The sequence below is a fragment of the Poecilia reticulata genome, chromosome 13 (assembly GCF_904066995.2).
Source record: "Poecilia reticulata chromosome 13, P_reticulata-male-v2, whole genome shotgun sequence".
Lineage (NCBI taxonomy): Eukaryota > Metazoa > Chordata > Actinopteri > Cyprinodontiformes > Poeciliidae > Poecilia > Poecilia reticulata.
Genome location: NC_088842.1, coordinates 9,535,434 through 9,549,789, shown reverse-complemented (window position 1 = coordinate 9,549,789; position 14,356 = coordinate 9,535,434). Strand labels below are relative to the sequence as shown.

Genomic DNA, 14,356 nt, shown 5'->3' with positions numbered 1-14,356 from the left:
ATCTGTAAGGATTATCCTCAGCCTTCCGTCAGGGTTTGTACATATTCCCCCACAGGAAAATTCAAACACTTTTCAAGCTTTTTCAAGGTAAGTTTTCAAACTTTTCCAGGACCACACTTTGGAGATTAAAACAATACAAAACAATACAAATTAACTAAAAAGAGACAGTTTCAACTCATTTTTGTGTGATATAATTTATTACTCTTATTCATAACGTCCTGCTATGGTATTTTACATTCTTCAGCAGGGACAAGGTAAACTAAAATATGAGACATTTTTATGTTTCGACATATTAGATATGAGCAGAATTTTATTTAAATTACGCAGATCTCATCGAGACGTTAGGAATAATAAATATATTGAAAGAAATTGTGTTAATGTCAATAATTGTCCTGCTCAAATTAAACAATTGAACACACCATGCAAAGAAAGCTACAAAAAAAAGAAATGGCTAAAAAAAAATGAGATTGTTTTCTGGCAATTAGTAAATAGAAATAATCTTGGTAATTGTATCTGATCTATAACCAGAAATTCAGACAGTGAGAAAAAAATATATATGTTTGTCGTTTTATTGGGCATGTCAAAATATCTGGTCTCAACTGTGAAGAAGCGCAATCAAGCGTTAAATTATTAAAAACTGTTCAGCTTGAATATCTAGCACTTTCCAAACTTTGAAAACACCTCATTTAAACTCAAGGATTTCAAGCATCTGTACGAACGGGATTTGCTGCAGTTCTAAGTTTTTCTTTCTGCATATGCAATCCACAGATTAAGCGAGAGAAATTGTTCATCAAATGTTTTGGTCTCTCAATTAAAGTCTTCAAATTATTCACTAAAGTTGAACATCAAGAAAAAGTTGGCATTTCACTAAGACCCTCTTGTTAATCTAAGCGGCTCAGAATGTAACGAAGAGCAGAGAGGGACGAGTCAACAGAAGATCTCAGTGTGTGTACATGCGTCTTTATTTCCCTGTCAGTATGGAGACTCATGCTAATGACTTTGGCAGATAAAAATTATATATATATATCTATATATATATAAAATCAAGACAAAGAAAGGATTTGCGGCAAGCAGGAGCTCGGAGCGGATGGTGACGGTGAGAAACTGAAAGATGGGATCAGACTTACGAATCAGAGCGGAGCCACTGAAGAATAATTCCTGTTGTACAGTACAGTATTGAACCTTGTCTCCGTGGTAACCGGCTGTGAAATGTGAGGAGGAAAAGATGAGACAGAAGAAAGGCTTTACGTTTTCCAGATGACACAAATTAGGGAGAGTGCAGAGAGGAGACAAAACGGATATTTCTCTAATACCACTTCCTCCAGTGAAACGCGAGTCCTGTCGCATAAAGTTGAGTTTGTTGTTCCATGAAATGTCACAGGTTGGGTAACTGCAAACCACAACATGTGGCAAAGGGGTTTTATAGATTTATTTATTCAAAATTGACAGAACAAACATTATACATAATTGTTATAATGCATATAGAGCCACTCGGACCCCAACGCTCCATGTAGGGTTTTGTTTGTCCGCAGTTAAAAAGAGTGAAAAATATAGAGGAATATTTCCTCCAGCACAGCAAACGCAATTTATACAAACTCAGTTGGAGTTTGAAATAAATGTTTGAATGGGGAACTATTTTTATTTCTTTAAATATGTCACTTTCACCTGTGGTTTTGCTTCTTTTTTTTTTTTTTGCTCCATATAATACACTTCCCCCGCCCTATTCTCCCATTGAGACTCTGTTTGGGTGGTCTGCGGCTTCAGCCAGGAAACCGTGATACTTTTCTTTTTAGTCGAATTTTTAAGAGATACAATTTAACATTACTGATTTTCTCCTTTTGTTTATCAGTGTTGAAGAGAAAAAACTGTTTCTCTCTCTCCTGGTGGTAATATTTTTTAACCTTGTTGAGAAAAAAGGAAAAGGTTGAAATAGTTTTAACTAGATTAATAATTTACTTCGTGACATGAGCTCTAAAGGGAACTTGAACTGGGATGAGGAAAGGCAATGCTAATTATTCACACTGGTTTGATTTCATAATTTCACCAGGATGTTTCTCATTGTTTAAAAGTTTATCCTTCAAACGGCACAAGGAGTTCTGATTCATTTTGTCTCTTGAAACAAAACCGCCAACTGCATCTCCTCGGCAGCTGAACTTCACTGACAGCTTCGTTGTATAATTAATTCAAGTGTGACATTTAAAAAGCAACAAAAAAAAAAAGATTTTTGACAATTATCTAGGAAAAAGTAACACTGAAGCAATAACCTTGAGCTCAGGAAAGAATCGCATATTCGCAGGATCAGAACAGAACGAAAACAACCGAGGCAGTGAGCCAAAAAGACGTGGAAGTTTAAAAAAATAAATAAATAAATAATTTAAAAAAATATGCACAAACGGGAACAGGGGCATGGCGAGATTTCTCCCCATTCAGACACACGGCAGACTATTTAGCATTTAGAAGGTCCTAATAGGCAGCAGAAACGCTGCAGGGGAAATAAAAGCGGCTGTGCTTCTAACAGCCTCGACACTTAGAGCTCTGCGCGGCGCCACAAATTCATTTCTACAGCACAGCGCTGCCCTGTAACAGGTCTGCTGTGAGGTCGTCTCGTTGTTCACACTGCAAACAATGAGCCGCCTCATCCTCCAAACACAAGTCTACTTTTCCTGGTCGGCAACTCAACCTCAACAGAGACTGAGACAGTCCAGTCACCTTTTATTTCCGAGTGAGCCAGACCTTGTTTGTGGATGTTAATGTCGCTCCGTGCTACCTCATTAGCTACCCCATTAGTTACATTGTTTGCTCTTTTTCAACGGGATTTAAATGCAACAATATTCCTTTCATAAAACAGAAAGAGAAGTGGCGTCAGCTGTCAATGACAGACCTGTTACTTGGGTATTATTCATGGCATTCTGGTTTGTGCGGCTCCTTTCTAAAATATTTGGGCTTTTTCACATTCTGTCACACTGCACGGACAAAACTTTTTAACAGGTTTGCAATTTTACGACAGGCAAGCACGGTGTGGTGCAAAGCTAATCAGCGAAAAAGGAAAATGACAGTTTTTGAAATTCTCGATGTGCTTCTGCAGGGTTTCTGCAGGTTTTTAGCAAGTCAAAATTAAGACTTTTTAAGACTTCTCCAATGCCACCTTGAATTAAATGTAAGATTTAACACAATAAAATAAATAAAAACTGTAAATATAGGGAATGGCTGGGGGAACATGCTCCGCTGTAATCAAGAAAACGAACATCGTCCAGCCAAACGGTGACAAACTTGCACTTACTCATGATAGACGCTAAAAAGCTGACTAGCTTGTAGCAAGGTAAGTACAAGTAGCTAGTTAGCGGTAGCATCAACCAACACTGAATGCAGTGAAGATGCCTGCAGCAACTCAAGCTTTGGCCTGACAGAAAACTACATATATCTTGATTAACAAGATTAAATAGTCCTACCAGGCCCAAATTTAATACCTGTGATTAACAAATTTAAGGCCAACATGCTTTTTTTTTTTTTTTTATGAATTTAAAGACATTTTATGGCCTTAATTTTAGATACATGAATTTAAGACTTTTCAAGGATAGTAGAAAACTATGTAGAACTTGCTTTAGCTGTGTTTACAGATGTAAACTCTTTACTTACTCATTTTTGCAAGTTAGCTAAAACTCAGTCGGATTAGACAGGGGGTGTCATCTGTGAAAATTCATTTTCATGTCTTCTTAATTGTATTACAACATACAAATAAGTCTGGCTGCAAGTTTGCTTCGACTTCACAATATGTTGAAATTTAACAATGTTGTAATGTAGCTGTAAGCAAATTTGCACGTCTCCGAGAAATTCCAAAGATGAAAATAAATGTCAGCTGATTAGAAAATAGCAGACATTCAGTCTCTCCATTCTATGTACCATATTTTCCGCACTATAAGGCGCACCGGATTATAAGACGCATCTTCAATGAATGGCCCATTTTAAAACTTTTTTCATATATAAGGAGCACTGTATTATAAGGCGCATAGAATAGACGCTTCAGTTTGGGTTGCCAATTTGTGCCATACTCTATTATTACACATCCACATTTGTAAAGAAGTGGTCCCCGAGTGCTTTATCTATTAGGCTGCCCCAGTCATTGTTTCACTCACGGTGTTGGTGTTGCGATATTGTGCCCAACTGCTTTCTGGGTAACACAGACCAACCGACACGCTGCCGCCGCAGTCTCTGTCTCAAACCAACTTTATTTATAAAGCACTTTAAAACAACCACAGCTGATACAACGTGCTGTACATTAAAACACAACATAATAAAAAATAAAAACAATGAGCAGTCCGTTTGCAGCACAGTCTACTTCTGCAAATGGCTTTAAATGCAGCAAGATTCTGGTTCTGGCAACAGAACTAGATTACACAATGAGGGAATAAAAGGAGCAAGTCTGTAAAGTTTTCATGTCAGCTTTTCTTTGATTTTTTGTTTTTTTCTAAGTAAACCTGGTGCATCATTAGAGGTTTAACAAAGCAGTATCACACTGTTCACCGCTGTGCTCTGTGAGACCACATCAATGAGCAGTCAAAGCGCAGCAGCAGCTACACAAATGTATCTCTAAAGAACGTTGTTTTAAATTCACCTAGAATTTAAGCTTGGTGGTGGTACAGATTTAAAGTCATTTTATAAGAAAAGTGGATGAATCACAACTACATATTCAGGTGCAAGGAAAAAAAAAAAGACAATTATGTATCATTTATTTTAGAAAGCTCAAGTTTCTGTATCCTGACTCACGCCAGATAAAACCGTTTTCTCCTGAGATTTATCAATTTGTTTTTGCTTCAATCAGCATTCACCTGCAATATGCTGCTGAGAATCCTCAGCAAGCAATAAAGCCTCAGATGAAAGGCTTGACGTCTTTCTTTGATGCTAAGCCAGACCTTCATAAAACCTGTCTTCAGTTCTTAAATCGATTTTTATTATTATCATTATAAGTATTATTCTCTGGCTTTTGTTGTTTTGTTTTTCAGCTAGATGAGCACCGCTCTGTTCGGATCAGATCAGATGCCTGACTTAAAAGTATTCATTTAGATACACTAACGACATTATTAATAACTCCTAGGGCGCATTTAAGTTACTGTCTGTCTGCACTTTGATGCAGTGTCCAATTATCTTTAAGGCATTTGACTCTAATTGAAAAATCGACGACCGAAAGAAACACAATCCCACTATATTTATATTTTGGTGTATTTTTAAAAACCACCAGACGATGCAGCTCAGCTTGAACATCTGGTTCCAATGAGCTGAATATTTATCTTAGATTTATCTGTAATTTAGGCATAAGGTTTATGCTGCGGATTAAAATAATTGTCCGTTTATGAAGTCATGATTGGCTTTGCTCTGATAACTGAAGCTGGCATGAAGTTTAAATCGGGAACAGGTTAAGAATCACATAATCAGAGGACATAAAAACTGTGTTTTCTGACAGTTAAATACACAGCAAGCTTTTTAAAGTCAAATCCATTACCTCCATTTCATGCATCAGCAGTCATTAGGTAGAAAAATCTTACCTCTGCAGGCGTATTTGGTAACCACAGGAATTTCCATTTCCTACACTTTCTGCTCTCTCTGCAGCTACACGCTCTGCTACCTGAGAGGAAAACACACACACACAATTCCACTGAAGAAAAGAGCCAGCATTAAAAGAAAAAAACAACAACCTGTTTTATCAGGACAAGTCATGCATGAAATTTAGCAAACCGAATTTTGCGTCGCAACGACATTCCTCATTAGTAGACAAACCAGAACGTGAGTCAACGCATGCAGGGCTGCAGAAAACCTACAGAGATGGCGCTGATGCGGCGGGGCTGCGTGCAGACCACGCGGCACGTCGAGCCCCGGCCTCTGCTGATGTGGTCGTCCAGGATGAACTGGGTGACCTGAGTGGTCTTTCCGCACCCCGTCTCCCCGCTGACCACCAAGACGCGGTTGGAGTTGATGAGCCGCACCAGATCCTGTGGACAAAATCAGAGATGCGGGGAGACGGAAGGGACGAAAGTAAGAGATTGTGAAAAAAAGAAAAAAAACAAAACAAAGAAAGAAAGAAATATGTATGTTTTTTCTATGCAACATGTTTTTAATGGTGAGTTGGAAAGCAACTGCTTAAAAGGAAGGTAAAGCAGCAGTACTTGCCTCTTTCTTTCCAAATGATGGTAGTTTTTCCCTGAATTTCTAGAGATGAAAAGATGAAGAGCAGGTTTTTATTTCTTTGTACAATTTCAAAATCATCAAATTTAATTTAAACATTAACAATTCACACTTTACATATTCGGCTTTCAACTCCAGCCTCATCACTTCATGCAGCAAAATTCAGCAGTACCGTTTTGTCAACAATGCATGTCCTATTTTGCACTTGAAAATTAAACTTTTAAGCCTGAAATTTTAACATCCTGCTCACACAATGTTGGTGAAAATCTATACCAAGTTATCTGTAGAAAATTTCTCTATACTAATATATTGTACTTTGAAGACAAAAAAAGAATTTATTGGACATTTTGTTGACAGCAAATTTAAATTTTATATTTACAGACTTACCAACATTTCTTTGTAATTTCGATCAGTTTTTTTGCTTTGCAAATCTCTTTTCAAGTCCTCATCCACTGATGTGTCACTGACTACTTCCTGAAATAAGAACTCCAGATCCTTGTCTTCGCTCATCGGTTTTTCTTTCTCCACGTCGTCCTCATCATCTTCATCCCAGTTGTCTGGAGGTTCATCTTTAGCTGCTGTAGAGGAGCCACTGAAAAAAAAACCCATTAAATAACACACACATTAGGATGACAAGGGTTATAGTTTAGTTATTCTTTTTACACGATTGGCAAAAAATGACTTTCAAAGGTTTATTTTAATTTAAATATGACAACATAACATACCGTTGAGATGTGCGGCTTGTTTTCTTCTGTTCCTCTTCCTCCAACTTCTGCTTCTCTTCTTCAGGGATATCCCCATCAAAGTAACTGATTTCACAACATGGTAATAAGACACAACATCAGCTACAAACACTCAAATAATCTGACTTCATGCATCCTTTTACATCGTAAGCTCGGCAGTGAGCGAGTGCACAGCGGATGTCACTGGCAGCTCTCACCAGTGGCCGCTGCTGCTGGCTGCTGTCCGCCAGGCGTCAGACGCTGAGGACTGTGCGCCCCTGCTGTCTCTTGTTGGGTCACTCTGGACAGAGTTAAGGAGCTTGGTGATGTGTTCCTCTCTGGCCTCGTCCATATGGACCACGGCCCGCTGCACACATATGAAGAAAGGGGGAAAAAAAAAATATATATATATATATATATATATGTATATATACATACATATGTACTCTTGCTACTGCACTATCGCTAAAAGGTTCTACTTGACTTTTCTAACTAATCACAGCACCAGTCGGGCAGAGCATTCTAGCTTGGAACAAATACATTACACAATAGTTGTGTTTCACCAACCTACTAAGCACATCCAGTTCACAGGAAAGGAAAGTTTTAGAGACGGGACCAACATTGGTATTGGACAAAATGTGTCATTGTATAGGCCGATAAATAAAACTGGGCCGATATTCACAACCGATATATATTTGCATCTTGTTGCCATTTGTTTCTGAAGGGAGAGGAGAGGGAGTTGGTCACGTGGTATTTGTACTGTGGGGCGTTTAGAAGCAGAGCTGAAGGCAGTAGTGTAGTCGTCTTTATCAAGGAGTAGAAAGTGAAGTGAAATTAGGCCTGTCGTGATAACGGATTTAATAAATAAGGCAGTAAGAATTTGGTTCCAAAAGCTACTGTGAAAGAAGTGGGGAGAAACAGGCGAGCCTAATGAATTGAGCAAGTTCAAAAAACGTCCAAATGGTGAGGGTTTCAAGTCTGAAAACACATCAAACCCTTTGGTGTCCAATGTCTACATCCCAGCTGTTGAGGCAACAAAAGGGGGTTAGCACACCATTAGGCAAATGATCACAAAGCTGTGTCAAATCGATGTAGGACAAAACATTACATAGCTCAATATTTTTTTTTAAAAAAGGAAAGCAGATTACATCAGTGACGTTGTACTAGTTATTATAAATAAAAGGCAACTGCAAACAAATGCACAAATCATTGTGATCAAATCCAAAACCTGTTCTTCCAAAGTTACAGCGACCGAGAGTCAACCAGCAAGGCTCATACCGATCTACGGTCCGCTTGTTTCCTCCTCACGGCTCCATACCGCGCGTACCACAAACCGATCTCCCGGCCCCTCAGGTGTGGAGGAGGGCGGTCCCTCTGACCTCCTCCTGCTCCTCGGTCCTGGTCGAGGTCGGAACCGCCACCGCCGCCGCCGCCGCCTCCTCCTCCTCCTCTGTCCAGTCTCTCTCTGCTCCCATCCCTGTACTCTCTACCTCCTTTTCTGCTTCTTCTTCCACCTCCACCGCCGTAGCCATAACTCATACCGCCGTGAGCAAGAAAACGCACTAAATGTAAAACCTGTCACTGTCACAACACATGTAGGAAGGAGCACGTTAACGCAGCTTGGATTAACTAGCTCCGGCTGAATTGGTGCATTTTACAAACTGTAAAAAGAAAAACCTACCGCTATCTTTGTCAGTTCACTAACTGGTAGAGGTACCAAAACGCATTCACTCGATAAATTAACAAGACGCAGCAAACAAAGTACAAAAGCAGCCAGCAGTTGCTGTTTTCAGTCCGGCGTGTCGCATAAATATGACGTATGCGGTGTAGAGCCGCTGCATGTTGACGTAGCGCTCACGCCTCTGAAATGTTGTGAGGGGGGAGGGATGCTACCAAGGTGAAAATCACTCAGTCAGGTTTAATAATATGCTCCGCGAAATATTAAGAGCTCATAAATTATACACTGTTGAATAGCTCAAAGTGAGAGCTATGCTAGCAGGCAAACACATCCGGTTTTTTATTTTATTTTTTTTTTATAAACAGTAAGGGGGAAAAAATAATAAAGGCGGAACAAAGTGTGTGAGACTCTCTGGATCTTTGTTCCACGAAGGTCATTTCTCCAGGGAAAAACAGTAACTGGCCCAGACAAATATCCTAAAGATTAAACCAGACATAACACGACATCAGATTAACAAAGTTCTAAGACTCTAGTCTAGTCTGAAATAAAAATGTGCCACATTCCACCCCTTTCCAAATGAACTCAGTTTTATATTAACCAAATAACAAACCTATAATCTAGTTATCTTACACTGGAAATCATTGCAGTCTACGACACCATAAGACAACACAGGGGACATCGAAACGTTTCACAGAGAATTTTAGAAAACACGATGCTAGAATTGTATGGGTTTTTTTTTTACCTTAATGCTTACGACCAGTCACCATATGAACCCGTCTAATGTACAAAGCCAAGGTTAGCTGTCCTGGAAATGTTTTTTTGCACCTGAAAGGGAGCCTTGCTGTCTCTCCAGTGTTTATGACTCTTTGTCCTTGGGGTATAAACGATGTGTGGACTGTGTTTTGCAGAGCTTTTACTCTGCCCTGTGCATGAGTGTGCTATTCTGGAAACTCTCAAGTTATGTGTGTTGTATTAACAAACCTAAATGAGTGATTGTCATCTGAATACGTTGGATGCGTTTTCATTCCTTAGCGAGTAACAGAGGTTTTCTAAAGTACATTCAACTGAAAAAAGATGAGCCAATATATATATGTTGACTTTGGTTAAGGTTTCGTTAAAACTCAAAGTAAGACCACTGAACTTTTAGGAGCAGCGCAGAATTTCATCGGGTCGCTATTAATCCATCGCAGGGCAACACAGTCATGTTGTTGAAACGAGCCAGGGTGCATCAGGATCACGAAAAACTAAAATTAAACCAAGATTCTTTTACTTTTGCAATTGTAATGCAAGAAGATGTACGAAGATGCTAAAAGCCTCATCATCTCCCATTAGGAAGGTCTGGAAAACCTGCAATGACAATTTCTTCCTCTAATCTACTTATATCGCTGAAATGGCTAATTTATTTGCTCTTTTTCTTCCATACAAATGGAAATGGAAACCGAACACACTTGCGTGGTGTTTTTCTAATCTTACAGAGCACTTAAAGCACTTTACACTTAATATATTCAGGCAATTGCACTCAAGTTTATGATCTTATTTACAGAGCGAAGATCGCTGGAAGACTCTTAGATGCCTGGGAATGTCTGAGCCGAGTTCAAAATGGCGACCTGATAATTAGTTTTCCCTACCGATATGTGGCGCTATCAAATTTCAAGCATTTGGTAGGTTGAAAAAAAGATACATTACATAAATAAATGAACACAATTCATTAAATGATCCAATAATTATTTTGTCGTCTTTGTTATTTTTTAATTTCAAACGACTTACATGAGGCCATTTCATCTTCGGAGGAGCTGCAGAGGTCAGCGGCTCAGGTTGGCAATATGAAGAAGTAGAATGAAGAAAGAAGTAGAATGTCAGAACTTTAAATAAGACAAATATTTATGAAATGAAAATGCAAAACAGCAACCTTTAAAAAAGGAAAACTGGGATTCATTCAGTTAAAACGACAAGAATTGTTTTGACCCTATTATAAAGTCAGAGTGACATTTAAAACACTCACTTTTTCTTATTATTAATCAAATCACTAGTACCAATAATGATAAGAATTATATATATTATATACACAGTCTACAGTCTGTTGTATTGATCTCTTTCAGGGACCTATTTTATTGTTTTGACTTCTTAATGCACAATTCTTTGAAACTTCTTTAAAAAAAAAAAAAAAAAAGCTTTTTCATCACCAATAACACAGTCAGGTCCAGAGGAGAGCAGTGAAGCTGGAATTTTCAAACATGAGTTTGTGAAGACGCTGCCTGTCTCCTTAAGCATCACCATTTAGGAGAAAGTAACTGGAACTGTAGAGCTATTAGCACTGATTAATATTGCGGGAAGACCAGAGCCAACAAGCTGTTTTAAAAATAGAGCCATCGAAACGTCTGAGGGAGATGATGAAGGCTTAGTGTCCCTTAAGTGGTACATAGACACAGCTTCTAGTGTCCCAGCAGAGTTGGGGCATCATCATTTGGAGAGTGGCTTCCATTAACTTGACAAATGGCGTCTCAGAACAATAATTTTGCCTGTGGAAAAAAAAAGACAAAAATGCTCCACATGGTGACTGAATAGAACCTCAATGACTGGACTGGATGTTGGGCTACTTACAGAGGTTAGTGTTATTAAAAATAATTAAAATAAAAGGTTTTAAAGTAATGCTTTTGTCAACATTTCAGACATTATTTATTTAGTTTTTAAAATAAATTTTCAGTTTTCTCAATTCCCAAATTTCTTCCCAGTGTGATTTTACTTTTAAATTCGGCGTGTCCGATCCCACCAGCAGACAGTTAACCCCCAACCCCCACTTTCTCTCTCTCTCTCTCTCTCTGTCTCTCTCTCTGTCTCTCTCTCTCTCTGTCTCTCTCTCTCTGTGTGGTTTCCGTGTCCCCGGCTGATGCATGTCACCTTTAAACGTGCTTTAAATGCCACAGTTTCCAGATGCTGCTGGTCTCGTCTGTGCATGTTCTCACACAAACACAGTTGTAGAAACCCCAATGCTCTTCAGATGCAATGAGTCCAAAATGACTTTTCAATCCTTCTGTGAAACAGGAACGGTCAGGTGTTTTTTCTTGATCTCAGAGGAGATCCACTGCCACCGTGTTTCACCTTTCTTTCAAAATGAGTTTCACAATTCTGATGCGGTTGTTTGACACTTCTGGTTGCCTTTTGTTCTTCAAAAGTCGGTCTTCTTAAATCTGCTGAAAAAAAAACATGCAAAAGTATGAAACAAGCAGATTTTATACGATTCATCCCAGGTAAAAAAATAAAATAAAAATCTAGATAAGTGTATTTTAAATAGATGGCATTAAAAAGAAAACATTTTTTAAATATGTTATCCATTGGACGTACTTAGAACATATTAAAAACTGGAAATAAATACATTTTTAAAAACATGATTCTTGTATATCGGTGTAATGTTTTGAAAAAAATCTTTCAAATGAAAAAATTAACTTTTTTTAAATATAATTTCCATTAAAATTAAATATATTACTAGAATTGTACATATAGATTTTTTTTGTTTTTTTAAACTGAAATACATAAATGTCATTGTTTATAAGCAATGTAATAAGCAAAGTGTAATAGTGTCTAATTATATTTCAATGAATCACACATACATATGAAACTGGTGCACCTCTGATTTGTAATCATATTTATCTGGGCTACAGTTAAAATGTGGCACATCAAAACCTTTTAATGGCATGAAATTCAAAACGTAGCATTCCTTAATGCTACATTTCTTGTAGCATTAGGAGATGCTAGCATTTCTTCATTTCTAGCATCTTTTACTCTAACACAACTCAAATATATGGAATCACATTATATGTGATATGTGCTGCTACAAACTGCAATCGACCCACAACAAAACGGGGAAACATCTGGTTTCATCCAAACGGACGACACTCGCAGCGCAGTGAAAAGGTTCATCCGTCTCACAGCAGCATTACAAGATGACCTCCTGCCTGGACCTGAAAGATTACAGCATGGTGAAAGAAATTCAACTTGACTGGTTTTGGTCTCTCACCTTTCAGACTCCAGGTCTGCTGCGCTGCAGCTCCATTACTTTCCTCTTACACATTTGAAATGTTTGCCTCGGACGGCGTTTTGTAAGGAACCATCACAAAGCCAGTGTATTGAGCTTTAACTGAGCGTGAGCTCGGTTATCAACTTCAGCAGCTCAGGCCCTGATTTGTAAATCTGGATTTTTCTTGCTCAGTGGATGAAATGGCCTGAATAAATCATGTCTGGAAACAATTCAGTTACGGGGAGACATAATTATCGGGTAACTGATTTATTTCAGGCAGTAATTTGTTATGGCTTATTATGATCTATGGGGTTTCTTGTGATTAGTTAAATAAACTATTTTATGTTTCACAAATTATTTCAGCAAAATTGATACAGACACATGAAAAAAATGTATATATATGTATATATATATATATTTCCCCTGATATTTTTCTCTTTCTTATCTCAGATCATCAAACAAACGTTATCACCAAAGACAAGCCAATACAACACAATTATAATCCTACTAAAGCTGCAGAAGGTAACTTTTACATATAAAAAAATCATTTTCTTTATCATATTTATTTAACCTGTTACAATGTCCTGAATGAGAGACAAGTAATTGAGTTCCTCTCTGTGGTCCTACAGCCATCTGCAGAAATACACCGCTCTGACAGAAACAGCCAATCAGAGCCAGGGGAGGGTCCTAGTGTGGCCGAAGTGAATTACCATGGCTACCAACGACGATGGATAAGAAGTTTCCCTGGCAAGTGGTTTCTCTGCCTTTAGAGCAGCTGCAGCACACACATGAGAGTGACTGACAGCTCTAAGACCCTCCTCCTGGCTCTCATTGGTTGGTTTTGTGGCGTATTTCTGCAGAGGGCACACAGGAAGGAGGCAAAGGACCTCGTTTTTTTCACAGATTATCTGTCTCTGTTAATATTTTAAAGAAATATGTAAAACAAAAACAACCAACAACATAGTTCTATAAACGTTACATACTGCAGCTTCAATTAAGGGGAGAAAAACAGTCAAAACCAACCTGAAAACATAACACACCCTTTTCTTAAATCATGAATTCTTTGCAGTTCATCCGATTTTGGGTTTATTTCTACCTGCCACAACCCAGTTTGATCACCGTCTGACATCAAGAAATCACTGAAAAGACATTAGGCCTCATAAAGCAATGCATTATGCCCATATCTAAAAAACAAATAAGAATAGATGAAAAGCAAACTTGGTGACATCTGTCAGCCTTGAGAGGGTTACCCCACCATTCCTAAGAATGGGGGTCATTATGCAGGAATGGTAAAAACATGGAACCGTAGATAACCTTCCCAGAAGTGATGCCAAAAACCTACGAGAAAGTATTCTGTGGACAGATAAGATAAGAGTAGCATCTCCGAAAAAAGAACATCGTGCCACCAGACAAACACGGTGGTTGTGGTGTGAAGGTCTGTGACTGCTCTCCTTCCTCGGGACCCGCATGCATTGCCTGTTATTGATGGGACCATAAATTCTGTAACTTACAAGAAAGTCCTGAAAGACAGTCTCCTGTCATTGGCCTTCAGCAGGACAAGAGCCCAAAAGCACACCATCAGGTCCACCGCAGAACGGCTCAGCAGACAAAACAAAGGCGTGGAAGAGGCCTTGTCAAATGCAACATTTAAATACAACTGAGATGCTGCATTTTAAACAGCTTGTTTACGCTCGAAAGCCCCCGAGTCTAATCATTCCTGCAAAGAAGAGTAGGTGAAAAAGAAAAAAATTAACCCATGGCAAT

At 38.5% G+C, this 14,356-nt stretch overlaps 1 protein-coding gene across 3 annotated transcripts in view; it reads right to left on the bottom strand.

Moving 5' to 3' along the window:
* The window catches only part of dhx36 (DEAH (Asp-Glu-Ala-His) box polypeptide 36), a 34,579-nt gene extending 25,735 nt beyond the window's left edge, over window positions 1-8,844 (bottom strand). The window contains exons 1-9 of one of the 3 annotated variants that reach the window (XM_008425855.3): window positions 8,581-8,844; window positions 8,178-8,480; window positions 7,118-7,266; window positions 6,903-6,986; window positions 6,565-6,769; window positions 6,163-6,201; window positions 5,814-5,984; window positions 5,541-5,620; window positions 1,128-1,202 (exon numbers count right to left, since the gene is read on the bottom strand). In XM_008425855.3, the coding sequence (XP_008424077.2) occupies window positions 1,128-1,202; window positions 5,541-5,620; window positions 5,814-5,984; window positions 6,163-6,201; window positions 6,565-6,769; window positions 6,903-6,986; window positions 7,118-7,266; window positions 8,178-8,438 (1,064 nt within the window). In that variant the 5' untranslated portion in view covers window positions 8,439-8,480; window positions 8,581-8,844. Of the gene's footprint in view, window positions 1-1,127; window positions 1,203-5,540; window positions 5,621-5,813; window positions 5,985-6,162; window positions 6,202-6,564; window positions 6,770-6,902; window positions 6,987-7,117; window positions 7,267-8,177 lie in introns of all 3 variants that reach the window. The other 2 variants (XM_008425856.3, XM_008425854.3) reach the window with 2 other exon arrangements.
* Window positions 8,845-14,356: the final 5,512 nt, after the last annotated feature.